The sequence below is a fragment of the Thalassophryne amazonica genome, chromosome 7 (genome assembly GCF_902500255.1).
Source record: "Thalassophryne amazonica chromosome 7, fThaAma1.1, whole genome shotgun sequence".
Classification (NCBI taxonomy): Eukaryota; Metazoa; Chordata; class Actinopteri; order Batrachoidiformes; family Batrachoididae; genus Thalassophryne; species Thalassophryne amazonica.
The window spans coordinates 115,004,237-115,018,633 of record NC_047109.1 but is presented as its reverse complement, the minus strand read 5'-3'; the positions used below and the strand labels follow the sequence as shown (position 1 = coordinate 115,018,633).

Below are 14,397 nucleotides of genomic sequence, written 5' to 3'. Positions count from 1 at the left end.
CTGTTTGCGGACTTGGGACTTTTGACTCAGTCCACCCACTTGCCATGAAAGAAGCACCGTTTCTGTTTAAATCTGCTTTTTAGTTGAGTTGATTAGCATGACTATGTTGCTACTTTACCTCCTTTGTCTTTTTTTGGTGGTGGTGAGTTTGGACAGTATTTCTGTCAACACATTATTTGAAAAACGAAGTTTTCTGGAAATTATCAAATTCTGAGGAAATCTTAATTTTTATAATGTCAACAGGACACATTTGATGTCACATCACATAGGTGATACAGCTGGTTCATTATCCACAGCTAGCATGACTGTGGTTAGCATTTTCAGTCAGATGACCTGGTCGACCAATTTAGTGACCAACACTTGATTTAGTGATTTTTTTTTAAACTAAAAATCCTATCATGTATTCCACAAAAATTGGACAGTTTGGAAATAGGTGAATAAAATTACCCAAACAGGGGAAGAAACCCCCAAAAACGAGCAAGCAAAGTAATCCAAACTTTAAGCAAACAGGATGTCGATCATTTTCTCACCATATCCAAATTAGATGCAATTATCTCATGTTATGTAGCAACTTGAGTAAAATTCCAGAGAACCAATCACAACTTCTGGTGACATTTTTTTTTTTGTCATCACTTGGTCAGTGCTTAGATACCACTGTTCCCATTGACGACACATGCTAACTACGGTTAGCGTTCCATATCTATGACTTCAACACGGCCCCTCTATAGAGTCTTTCAGGGTCCCGTCATTCCCTGAGCAACTGGAGGGATTCCAGTTCGACTCACTGGTTGTAAATAGTGAAAATGTCACTGCTTGTCACGCACAAGGAAAAGAAATGCAAACCAGCATGAAATGTGATCACCGAAGGTATTCAACTGTAAGTTAATGTATGTATAATTTATTATTATTTAATGTTAAATTCTTTTTTTTTTTTGGAAATCCCAGGACGAATCACATCCAGGTTATGTGTCATTGATATTTCCATTCCAGAAGGTTCTTAATTTCCTGATAACGCTGAAGAAACATTGAATTTCCGTGCAACACCATGCTAGTGTGTGACTGGAACCACTCCACGTGTGCAAAGGACCATGGGACTCTGAAGAAATCTATACTCAGACATGCAAAGTAGATATTAGATTGTTCAACATAAACAGTAGTTTGTCCCAAATCTTTCAGCACTGCAATAAAATAGCTGGTAGCTTAAAAAAAAAAAAAGGACGAAGTGTTTAACATGTTCGTTCTTTTGATGGTAGAAGAGCTTTAAAGAAATCCAAATAAAAAAAAACACACACACACACAGGGACAATGCTGAGGGTATTAAGTAGTTTTAATAAAGTAATATTACAAATGCTGAACACAGGACCAGGATCAGGTTAGCGACAGGTCATCAGGCGCCACAGTTAATAGTTACAAGGTGAAGGCATTACAAAACAGCAATTAGCAAAAGTCCACTGCTGGTTCAAACACGTAAACTTGAGGTCAGCAACCCTGATACGTGGGGATCGTCTGCCCCCCCGTGTTATACCCAGGGGCTCGTACCACGAAAATCCCGGTGGATATGCAGCAATCATTCCGGTATGAGACTGTTCAACAAATTAATAAGCAAAGCGATACTTAGGAAAACTAACATGCTTTGCAATTTTTTTGTTTGAATGATTCATGTGGATGCAATTTTCCATCTAATTTACATGTAATTTCAGCCTTGAATCCAAAATCATCAAAAAGTATCTTCAAATGTGTGTTCTGCAAACAGCTTTTTGGGATTAACAAAGTTTAGATTGGGGGGGAATTCTGTAAATAAATGAAATAACACAAAGCACAAACATTTATTTACAAATGGATAAACGTCTGCCAAATATTGACTCTCAAATACAAGTGACGTGAGCAACCACCCCCCCCCCCAAAAAAAACAACCAACCAACCAAACAAACAAACAAACAACCAACAACAACAACAACAACAACCCCACAGAAATGAAAGTATCTGCGTGTGGGAGATCACAGTTCACACACAGACAAGTTTGATCAGAAATCAGACCACAAATTAATCTGAATTTATCACAAATCACTTCGGGAAAACAAAAAGAAAAAAGAATGAGTTAAGGCCATTTTCCTGCTTGAGGCAACGGCGGCGGAATAAACGTCATCTGAAGGCAAACCCTCGGTGAATACATAAATAGATTTTTTTTTTGTACAACTCTGTTTGGTGTAAACAGCTTATTGATATGAAAAGCAATGTACAATTTTCCAGCAAGAATAAAATATAAAGAGAGACAAGAGAAAATCAAATACTGCGCTCAAGTGGCCCAGACGGTGAAATGCTAAAACACCACAGTTTGTTCTGTTGAGTTTCCCTGAATATTTAAAACAGCAAAACCATCGGAGCAGCAGCAGGAAGCGTTAGTTTTTGGGGTTTTTTTGTGTACAGGTTAAGTCCCTTTTTTTTGTGCCAGAACGACCTGCTGGTGTAACCCGCGGGAGCGTTGCGTTACTTAATGCTGCTCGGTGGTTGTCGAGCTCAATGTGGTTACAAAGCTGGACAGGAAAAGTGCAGAATCAGGGTTTTGTTCACCATATTAAATGTTTATTTTCAGTAACATCGATGATGAAGATCAGAGATCGTGATGATAAAACATTTTTGTTTCATGGATGTGGCGAGACATTTCTGCGCACAGACACCCTGAGCTACTACAACGCCCTGCAGCAATAACAATGCATTACCTTTACTGCTAACGCAGTAACGGCATGCGGTTAATTATCCACACTGTACATGTGTTTGTACTTTCTGTCACGGCACCACGTGTGATCTTACAGGAATGACGGCAAAATTCAAAATGGCAACAAAAGTTCCACAGAAAGTCCCAAGAATTTTACAATATTAGGGATGTTTACTTATTTTCTGAAATGTCTCAAAGTAGTAGAACTGCAACACACTGATCATCACTGCACGGAGCTACTGCGTTGTGTTGGCACACCACTGTGCGGAAATGTCTCGGATCTGCAGCCGCATCCTCACTTCATGTTCTGTTCTGAGTTTCAGGCTTGCCTTCCATGGATTTGCCACTAGAGGGTGGTATAGGGTGTTGTGTGGTTCCTAATGGCAGGTGTGTGTGTGTGTGTGTGTGTGTGTGTGTGTGTGTGTGTGTGTGGGTGGGTGGGGGGGTGGGGGGTTTAAAATCAGTTATAAATGTTTAATCTGCCAATATTTACCGACTACTGTCCTGGGTTTTATTTTTTTATAATCCCAAATGCAACTGTACACCTGTTTTTAACTGAAGTAAGACTTGAGGCAAATGTCGGACTTCATGATGTACTGAAACTAACACTTATCGTGCGACGTGCACAGACAGGTTTTGATCACTAGGTTGCAGTTACGCGCCGCTCAACACATATTCTTGTATCCTGACATTTGGCTGCAGAGTTCTGCAATGCTGCAGGCTGAGGTGCACTTTCTGCTGTTTTGTGCTGAACAAACCTGCACAATGTGTTTATTTCCCTTTGAAAATGTGCAACACAAAGTGTGAGATGGAGCAGAGCGCTGCGGCGCGCGCAGAGTCCCTCACTGCGGCTGAATGTTCGCAGCTCCAAATAAGACCTGACAGACAAGTCAAAGGTGCAGAATGAACTCCGTGCACAAGAACTAAAGAGTCTAAGAAACTGAAAAATAAGGTAGAGTTTGAAACCCGTATGATGAACACGAGTCTCCTCTCTGATCCTGTACGAGTACCTGAATCTGCAGCTCTTAACACCAGTTTGACAAATGTCATAAATCACAAAACCACTCACGAAACGGCTGCACTGTCCACAACAGATATATTAAATTTAGCCAGAGACAATGTCAGTATTATTCAAAGAAAGAAAAAAAACTAAAACACAAATTATTATTATTTTTTTAAATTACTCACAATCAAAGCCTCTTTGTAATTAAAATGAACTGTACGATAACTTATCCCATGCTGCTTCATAACCCATCAGCCAATCCAAGACTAACGTCTAACTTTGGTCCACCGTACGTACAACAAGACAAAAACAACAAAAATCTATTCAACAAATATTTTTGCAGCGAGAGTATAAAGTGGTTCTAGGAGTGAATCAGCTGAATGAACTGAGATGATCAAGAAGGGTCGAGTCCTCTCTTCGACTCTCCCCGCGTCCTCACCTTGCTCTTCCTCTTCTTGTCCCCTCCGAAGAACTTTCCAATCTGGTCCAGGAGTCCGGGGTTCTTCTTCCTCCGGCCCAGCCCGAAGGCGGCCTGCGCAGAGCTGCTTGCAGATGCCATGGTGTTCGTCGCTGGGAGTGTCAAAAGTGTCGTTCTAGTCTCTCGCTAAACCGAGAGATGACGGACAGAGGAGGGGACAAGAGGAAAAAAAAAAAGAAGGGAGGGATAAAAGCTAGCCTAATCTATGTCCTCGTCGGGGCTCTCCGTCCCGCACTCGGAAGCCGCTCCGTTGTGTTCCTGGATGGTCTGCAGCTCGTCTGATTCGGAGGGTCGGTCTTTGAAGGTGTTGTCCTCCCGTCCCGGGGCATCTCGGGAGAAAAGGCGGACCAGGTGGGGGCGTGGCGTGGCTTCGTCAGGGTCAGCTGTGCTGGCGGTGGGCCAGGGCTGGCGGGGGCCCTCAGCGCCCTTGGAGTCAGTCACCACCGGCTTCTTCGAGACGAAGCCATTGTTCTGCGACGCATCTGCCTCACCCAGGCCTGCGCAGAAACAACAAGGGTCATCTATGGACTCGGGCCTGCATGGCACACAACAAAAGCCAAGCGGCACAAAGGGCTCCTTTCACAGAGCCGTGCCCTTCCTGCTGCAGCACAGAGCTAACGTGGCACAGCTGAACCGGGATCAACCGGAAAACCAGAGATTCGGTACCTGAGCAGTTACTGAGCTAAACTGGATTTTACTTTTTTTTTATTTTTTATTTTTTGCTGAATCTTTCCCCACTGAGTGTTCTGTGGCTGTCAGCACCAACAATCCACAGAAACAAGAAATGAACTCAGACAGCAGCTTCTGTACCTCTGCCAGAGGTGTAGTGACCTACACCAATATGAACTTCTCCAGTAGCTGGATGACTGTGCGTGAACTTACGCGGGGACGGCCACGTAGAGTCACTGCAAACTTCATCATCATGGAAATCTGAGGACAATTTAAAATGGTATAGTACAGACTGTGGATCTCACCTGGAACACATGTATGTTCACACCAACCAAGTGTGAATAGAAAAGAATGAACTTTATGATGTCATCAGGGCAGAATGCTGGAGAAGAGTGAAACCTGAAAACATTTTATACCATCATGAAGCAAGAATGTTACAGATAAAAAGAATGCTGTCTCACATGGTAAAGGGCAAATGGAAACACACTGAACATGTCATAAAGCAATATTAGAGAATATGTCAAAAGAAAACCCATCTCAGAATTAAAAAAAAATAAAAGGAAACCTTCTCATGATTCTATGGCTGGCATCTTTATCCACCTGGAAGTGGCCTGAGTCCTCAATGGCACAGAGTCAGAAAAGCATTTCCTTTCATTCTGCAATGGGTTTCCCTTTGATATATTGCCTAACTTTGCTTTATGACATCATCAAAATGTTTAATTTATGCTTTCCAGTGTGAGATGGCCGCCTGTCTCTATTTTTTTTTTTTTTTAAACACAGGGCTTCACATTGGCTCCATCCTCCAACATCAACTGAAACCAGATCCAGACCCACAGTTTTTTTTTTCATAATGAAATTGTTATATTTGAGAGATACATTGTGCCTCATTCATTCATTCATTTCTAGTGATGCACCTCTGATCAGTCAGGTGACACGATTAAGCAGTGGGGAACCATATACACATATATTAAATATATACTGAGCCCATTCTATCCAGTGTGCTGAAAGACGGCTCGGACCTGTAACATCCCCTCTTAAACCCTTACTCATTAGCCGCGTCTGCTCCCGCTGCAAAGGACATCCAGGGCGTTCGTGTCTGTAAGACAATATAGACACTGTGCCGGCAGAAATGGTGTAGCACTACACCAGAGAATCTGCATGCTAATACGGGCCGAACACTGGCCCGTTGTCTCGGCTGCATAGTTATTACAGAGGAACAAAGCCGTCCTTGTCACTAGAATAACTCCTATAAGTATGGATTTGCAGCCCGACGTACAGGGACACTTATCTGATGCTCTGACCGCGTCCACAGCAGGAGCAGCTTTCAAGCTCCCCCCCCTCTAAATGTCATTTCGACTCAGAATAGCCATAGCTGCTCGTGGAATTACACTTAATACAATGTTCAAGTCAAATATTGATCTCTCATCAACTCCTCTGCAGGGCTCGGGAACTTATTTCCCTGATGGTACATTAGCAAGTCCTGCATCATAATGTGAATGTAGATGAAGAAAAGATGCAAATCAAATTGCAATGAATTAATGGCCGCATTATTTTTTTTGGGGGGGGGGGAGTAATTACGGAGCAGGACTGTCTCACACTCTTTTACCACACATTTATCAAAGCAATGCTCATATAAACGATACATCCCGCTTGTTTACTGATGGATGATGTGAACATCTGGGTACATAACTGGCATCCGCCCGCAATGGTATCTATCATTTTTTTTAATGATCTGTCAGGAGAAAATGAAAAAAAAAAAAAAAGTCAAAACTTCAAAGGGAACAATTGTTTCAAGTTCAAAAAACTTAGTGTGACAAATTAAGGAGGTAGTTTAATTTCTCACAATGCCATCAAATAGTATAATAATAATAATAATAATAACAATACCTATTATCACTATCTTTTAGTGAAGCTTAGGGCTAGTGGCCGGCGATCACCTTAGTATTTCTTCTGTTTTGCTTAGTGCTGACAAATTATACTGTATTTGTTGTCTTTCTGATGCCCGATTCTGTTTTTGCTCTCTGTTTGAGGTGCAGCTCCATCCAGAGATGGGTGTGGTGTCCGTTTTTGTAACCTGCCTGTCCTGGGCACCGGCAACATTTTCTGTATATTCGTTTGTAAATTGTGTCGGTAGCATGGCTCAAGCAGAGGGTCACCCCTTCGAGTCTGGTCTGCTTGAGGTTTCTTCCTTAAATCATCAGAGGGAGTTTTTCTTACCACTGTTGCCTGTGTTCTTGCTCTGGGGGTTAGTAAGGTTAGACCTTTCTTGTATGAAGCACCTTGAGGCAATTTTGTTGTGATTTGGCGCTATATAAATGTAAGTAAGTCCCTTCGGCTGCTCCCTTGTTTGCACTCAGGGTCGCCACAGCAAATCCAAGGTGGATCTGCTTGTTGAATTGGCACAAGTTTTACACTGGATGCCCTTCCTGACGCATCTCCACATATTACATGGAGAAATGTGGCAGGGGTGGGATTTGAACGGGGAACCTTCTGAACTGAAACCAAGTGCCAAATCACAACAGAGTTCAATCCAATCCAATCCACTTTATTTATAAAGCACATTTAAACAGACCCGAGTCTCCAAAGTGCTGCACAACAAAAGCATAGACACGGAAAATAGCAATAATAACAATAATAACAATAAAATAGATAAGATAAAATAATACATAAATAGATAAAACCATGATAAAAAAATAAATTTCAATAAAATAAAAATAAGACAAGATAAGAGAGAGCGTTGTCTCAAGGCGCTTTACAGAAGTAAGGTCTAAACTTACTAACCCCCAGAGTAACAGTGGTAAGGAAAAACTCCCTCTGAGGAAGAAACCTCAAGCAGACCAGACTCAAAGGGGTGACCCTCTGCTTGGGCCATGATACAGACACAAATTACAGAACAATTCACAAAACGAATATACAGGAAATGTTGTTGGTGCACAGGACAGAAGGGTCTCCAGCACAAATACCACACCCATCTTTGGATGGAGATGCACCTTAAACAGAGAGAAAAAACAGAATCAGGCATCAGAAAGACAAGAAATAAAGGATAATTTGTCAGCATTAAACAACAAGAAAAAAAGGAAACACTAAGGTGATCGCCGGCCACTAGCCCTAAACGTCACTAAAAGACCCAGAATTTAGATAAAGTTGAAGCCGTGGCATGCTCCGTTTCCTAATAAAATGAATTAAAAGAGTGAAAAGAGTAGAACTATACTATACCAGTATGCTAGCCATATGAAAGGGAAAATAAGTGCGTCTTAATTCTGGACTTGAAAGTCTCCACAGAATCTGACTGTTTTATTGATGCAGGAAGATCATTCCACAGAACAGGGGCACGATAAGAGAAAACTCTATGACCTTCAGACTTCTTATTCACCCTAGAGACACAAAGTAATCCTGCACCCTGAGAACGCAAAGCCCGGGCCGGTACATAAGGTTTAATTAGGTCAGCTCAGTACGGAGGTGCCAGTCCGTGAACAATTTTATAGACTAGTCACAGAACCTTAAAATTTGATCTCACTGGGACAGGAAGCCAGTGAAAAGATGCAAAAATGGGTGTAATGTGGTCAAACTTTTTGCTTCGTGTCAAAAATCTGGCAGCAGCATTGTGAACCAATTGGAGACCCCTAATGCTGGACTGCGGTAAACCAGAAAATGAAACATTGCAGTAATCCAATCAAGAAGAGATAAACGCATGGAACAGGGTCTCAGCATCAGCCATAGACAGGATGGGAGGAATCTTCACTATATTTTGCAAGTGGAAGATAGCAGTCCTCGTAATATTTCTAATGTGGAGGTCAAAGGACAACGTAGGATCAAAAATTACCAAGGATCCTCACTTTGTCTGTGTGATGTATGACACACGAGCCTAGGCTAAGCGTTAACTGGTAAAATTGATGCCAATGTCTCACTGGACCAAGAACCATCATTTCAGTCTTATCAAAGTTTAAAAGTAGGAAGTTCCTTGACATCCAGCTTCTCACTGATGTAAGTAAGGCAGTCTTCTAAGGATTTTATGTGAATGAGTTGACCAGCAGTTATCAGCATGTATAACTGAGTATCATCAGCATAGCAGTGAAAGGTGCTATATAAAGGGAGAAAAGCAGGGGACCTAAGACGGACCTCTGTGGAACCCCAAATTTCATGTCACTAAGGTTAGAGGTAGTGTTACTGTACAGAACACAGTGAGAACGACTGGTCAAGTATGACGTCAACCATGCAAGGGCACTCCCAGTAATCCCAAAATGATTTTCCAGTGCCAGTCTATCAAGCAGAATATGATGATCCACTGTATCAAAAGCACCATTGAGATCTAACAGCAGCAGAACCGTAGTGGTGTCTGAATCCATTGTAAGCAGATCATTCACCACTTTAGTGAGAGCCGTCTGTGTGGAATGATATTTTCTAAAAGCAGACTGCAGTGGCTCAAAGAGATTATTCTCAGTAAAATAGTCCACAAGCTGCTGTGAAACCACTTTTTCCAGAATTTTAGAGAAAAATGATAGATTTGGTATCGGCCGATAGTTTTTCAATACACTAGGGTCAAGATTAGGTTTCTTAAGTAATGGTTTAATCACTGCAGAATTGAAACATTTAGCAACAGATCCAGAAGTAAAAGAAAGATTAATAATTTCCAGCACAGTCGGCCCAAGAGTGGGCCACAGGTCCTTAAACAGTTTTGTTGGTATAGGATCAAATCAACAGGTTGTGCTTTTTGTTGACGTTATGAGTTTCGTCAGCATGCCTATAGAGATACTTTTAAATTCTGTAAATCTAGGTAATACTTCAGTTGTGGCGCCCACCTCAATAGCAGGGCATAGTGGCTGGATTAAGGCATGCTGGGATATGTTTAACCTAATGGTTTCTATTTTCTTCTCAAAGTAATCCAGGAAATCAGGAGAGTGAGCTACAGGTGGTTGTCCATGAATAAGTGTTGCCACCGTGTCGAACAAGAACTCTGAGTTATGCTTGTTTTTGTTGATAAAAGCAGAGTAATAGGTCTGCTTTGTAGCCAGTAATGCATACTTATAGTCTAAGATAGCATCACGCCACGCAAGGTGGAATACGTCTAATTTTGAACGACGCCATTTCCGTTCTAGATCTCTTGCCTTATACTTGAGGTCACGCAGGTAATCATTGAACCAAGGTGACTGTGTTTTGGCGGGGTGGGGGCATTTTAACACAGGTGGTGCAGTCATGTCAAGTGTAGTTTTGAGCACTGAGTTTAAACTATCCACAAGTCTGTCTACTGATTGGGTATTTGTCAAATGTGAAGCTAAGACATCAGGCAGTTCAGTCTTAGTTGAGGAGTTGATGTGTCGCCGTAGTGATAAATAAGGTTGTTGTTCCACTGAACACGGCAGCGAAACTGTAAACTTAATAAGTGAGTGATCAGAGACCACTGATGTAAGAGGCATGATGTCAATATTCCTGACAGCAATACCACGTGCGAGAACCAGATCCAGGGTATTTCCACTAATGTGCGTCGAGTCCCGAATGCATTGCCGAAATCCTAATGCATCCACAAGAAGGGATCAAAAGGCTTATTTATATGAATGTTAAAGTCACCAATGATCAGAATCTTATCTGCAGTCGGTGACAAGTTACAGATGAACGCACCAAATTCATCTAAGAATTCAGAATATGGGCCAGGAGGCCTATATACAGTGATAAAGTAATACGGCTGATTTTTATTCTTCTGACCTTGGCAATGTGTAATATCCTGAGCAGAGCGGAGAATCAGATGCTCAAATGAGTGATATTTGTAACCCCCAACAGCTAATAAGCTAAACCTAGATTTATAAATAAGAACAACATCCCCGCCTTGCTTCGCATCACGAGGGACGTGACTAAATGTATAAGCTGGTGGGCAGGCCTCATTTAAGGGGAGGACAGCTGTAGGTTTAAGCCAAGTTTCACATAACCCAATCATATCCAAGTGATGATCCATAATTAGATCATTAATCAACAATGATTTTGAGTACAGTGATCTTATGTTAATGAGACCCAGACTAAAGCCCCGTTTACACATAGACGGTAAGAGCTCCCGGAAGCGTCCCGGAAGAGTTTTTGGCCGTCTTAAGGATCACATGCAGTTGTTAACGCCGGCACTAGGGGGCGTGGCTTAGTTCCGGCTTTACTGGGAATCATCGAAAAAATTATTCAACATGTCGAATAATTCCGGGAGCGCTCCCGGAGAATTCGCGTGACGACGAAGACAACGAGAACAACGGCGTTTGATACTTTTTATTCGCCGTTTCATCCTGCCCCTTCCTGTAGTGCCACAGTTTACACCGCCATAATTGGCGGCCGGCATTGTATCCCTAATCAACAGCATGTAAAACGGCGATAGAGCCCACATCGGCGTCCTCAAGGGCGTTTTAACCGGCGACAGAGGCAGACAAAACGACAGCGCTAGCGGACAGTACGCCATTCTAAACGCCACCTCCCGGTTAACGGCGTTCCAAACGGCCGATAGGCAGTGGTCAATATAAAAACGCTAGCGCGACTGAGGTCTCTCACTTGCGGCCAGCTCCAGATATTTTTGCAGAGAAGCTCCAGTATGCCTCCTGAAAGAAAATTGGCAGCGGCAAGGACTTACCAAGAGGTCTGGTTCAGAAGCAGAGGGGAGGTGGAGACGGAGCAACACGTTGAGGAGGTGGAAAAGGAAAGGAGAAGAAAAGGCTGAGTATGATATCCCTCCCCCTGCAGTGACAGAGGCATGTATTCCTGCTGCTTCAGCCTATTATACTCTGGGGGCGGTGACTATATGCAAAAGTTCCTGGAGTAACGCAGGATTTGCCTGGATAAATCCAGCAGTACACAGGCCATTATCGGCGGCAGCAGAACACTGCCGTTCTCACGCGCGCATTAACCTGCGATTGTAAAGGATAGAACTGGGTATTAACCCCCGTTGCCTGACGTGTGCCGGATGCTACGGCGTTAAAACGCCGCTAAATCTGCTGAATAAAGCAGCGTTAGCGGCGTTTTAACCGCGTATTTGCGGATAGTACGGCGGCCAAAACACCGGCAAAATGCTCCGCCCCTTTCCACCGCGAAAACAGCCGGAACTACCGCGAACTTCGGTCTACGTACTGCCCGCCGACAAAACCGTCTATGTGTAAACTAGGCTTAAGGACCTCAGTGGGGTTGACAGTTAAACTGTTTGGATTTAGGGGTGGTTCCAGAGTAGCATATATAAGATGCCTGGAAGTAGGTTTAGGTTTGAGACATTCCACGCGTGTTGTCGGTAGCAAACACGAAATCTTTGCTATTGCTGGAACAACCACTGGGCCATCCTCAATTTCAACATCATCCAATGTAGTAACAGGTATTAAGTTTGCAAAGCATATCCCTTAAAGAGGAGTAAATTTACCTGAGAGGTCTGTACCTTTCCAGTATGTGCACTGAATAACAGACTTTGCTCCAACATGTGTATGAAGTGTTGTGAGTCCAGATAACTATGCTGTGACACAGTCTGCCGATATTTATCAATATTCAAAACATAATTTACCTTCATATCTGCTCAACCAAGTGTTCTACCAAATAGCAACAACACTGAAAGAAAAATTCTGTTGGTACATAAAAAGGTCAAAGGTGAATGGGCAATGGAGTGAGTTGAATATTTTTACAAATATGACAATCACAACATCAGTCACTTCAATGTGCTTCATGAGAATAAGGTTTAATCTGATCCATCCCCTGAGCAAGCACACTTGGAATAATGGTCAAAAATAAATAAATAAATTCCTTAGGCATTTTCACAACAAGAAACCTGGAGTGCACCAGACTCAGCAGGGTGACTGTCCTTGGATACATCCTGCACCTCCCTCATTTACAGTGGGGCAAAAAAAAAGTATTTAGTCAGTCCCTGATTGTGCAAGTTCTCCTAGAAAGATGAGAGAGGTCTGTAATTTTCAACATAGGTACACTTCAACTGTGAGAGACAAAATGAGAAAAAAAAAATCCAGAAAATCACATTGTAGGATTTTTAAAGAATTTATTTATAAATTATGGTGGAAAATAAATATTTGGTCACCCACAAACAAGCAAGAGTTCTGGCTCTCACAGACCTTCTTTAAGAAGCTCTTCTGTCCTCCACCTGTTACCTGTATTAATGGCACCTGTTTGAACTCGTTATCTGTATATAAGACACCTGTCCACAGCCTCAAACAGTCAGACTCCAAACTCAACCATGGCCAAGACCAAAGAGCTGTTGAAGGACATCAGGAAGAAAACTGTAGATATGCACCAGGCTGGGAAGAGTGAATCTACAATAGTCAAGCAGGTTGGTGTGAATAAATCAACTGTGGGAGAAACTGTAAGAAAATGGAAGACATACAAGACCACTGATAATCTCCCTCGATCTGGGGCTCCACGCAAGATGTCATCCCATGGGGTCAAAATGATCATGAAAACGGTGAGCAAAAATCCCAGAACTACATGGAGGGACCTGATGAATGACCTGCAGAGAGCTGGGACCAAAGTAACAATGGCTACACACTACACAGAGAGGGACTCAAATCCTGCAGTGCCAGGTGTGTCCCCCTGCTTAAGACAGTACATGTCCAGGCCTGTCTGAAGTTTGCCAGAGAGCATGTGGATGATCCAGAAGAGGATTGGGAGAATATCATGTGGTCAGATGAAACCAAAATAGAACTTTTTGGTAAAAACTCAACTTGTCGTGTTTGGAGGAAGAAGAATGCTGAGTTGCATTCCAAGAACACCATATCTACTGTGAAGTATGGGGGTGGAAACATCATGCTTTGGGGCTGGTTTTCTGCAAATGGGACAGGACAACTGATCTGTGTTAAGGAAAGAATAAACGTGGCCATGTATCATGAGATTTTAAGACAAAACCTCCTTCCATCAGTGACAGCATTGAAGATGCAACGTGGCTGGGTCTTCCAGAATGCCAATGATCCCAAACACACCGCTCACGCAACGAAGGAGTGGCTCTGTAAAAACCATTTCAACGTCCTGGAGTGGCCAAGCCAGTCTCCAGACCTCAACCCCATAGAAAATTTGTTGAGGGAGTTGAAAGTCCATGTTGCCCAGCGACAGCCCCAAAACATCACTGCTCTAGAGGAGATCTGCATGGAGGAATGGGCCAAAATACCAGATACAGTGTGTGCAAACCTGGTGAAGACTTACAGGAAACGTTTGACCTCTGTCATTGCCAACAAAGATTATGATACAAAGTACTGAGTTGAACTTTTGTTTATGACCAAATACTTAATACATAATTTACAAATAAATTATTTAAAAATCCTACAATGTGATTTCCTTTTTTCTCATTTTGTCTCTCACAGCTGAAGTGCACCTATGATGAAAATTACAGACCTCTCTCATCTTTCTAAGTAGAACTTGCACAATCAGGGACTGACTAAATACTTTTTTAGCCAACTGTACTTCTCTGCCACACCAGACTTCCTCATGCAATACCACACCTCTTCTCTTGACACTCTGTCATTATCTTTCTTTAAGTCCACAAACAAACAGCAACTCCTTCTAGCCTTCTCTACACTTCTCCAT

The 14,397-nt window shown here is 42.5% G+C and overlaps 2 protein-coding genes across 8 annotated transcripts in view; both read right to left on the bottom strand.

Moving 5' to 3' along the window:
• The window catches only part of LOC117514797 (myelin basic protein-like), a 41,370-nt gene extending 36,959 nt beyond the window's left edge, over window positions 1-4,411 (bottom strand). For 6 of the 7 annotated variants that reach the window (XM_034175384.1, XM_034175386.1, XM_034175387.1 and 3 more), the window contains exon 1: window positions 4,159-4,310. In XM_034175384.1, the coding sequence (XP_034031275.1) occupies window positions 4,159-4,278 (120 nt within the window). In that variant the 5' untranslated portion in view covers window positions 4,279-4,310. Of the gene's footprint in view, window positions 1-4,158 lie in introns of all 7 variants that reach the window. The other variant, XM_034175390.1, reaches the window with a different exon arrangement.
• Window positions 4,291-14,397, bottom strand: part of LOC117513522 — a 233,660-nt gene continuing 223,553 nt past the window's right edge. Inside the window, exon 6 of the mRNA XM_034173690.1 lies at window positions 4,291-4,694. Within this exon, the coding sequence (XP_034029581.1) occupies window positions 4,396-4,694 (299 nt within the window). The 3' untranslated portion in view covers window positions 4,291-4,395. The remainder of the gene's footprint in view (window positions 4,695-14,397) is intronic.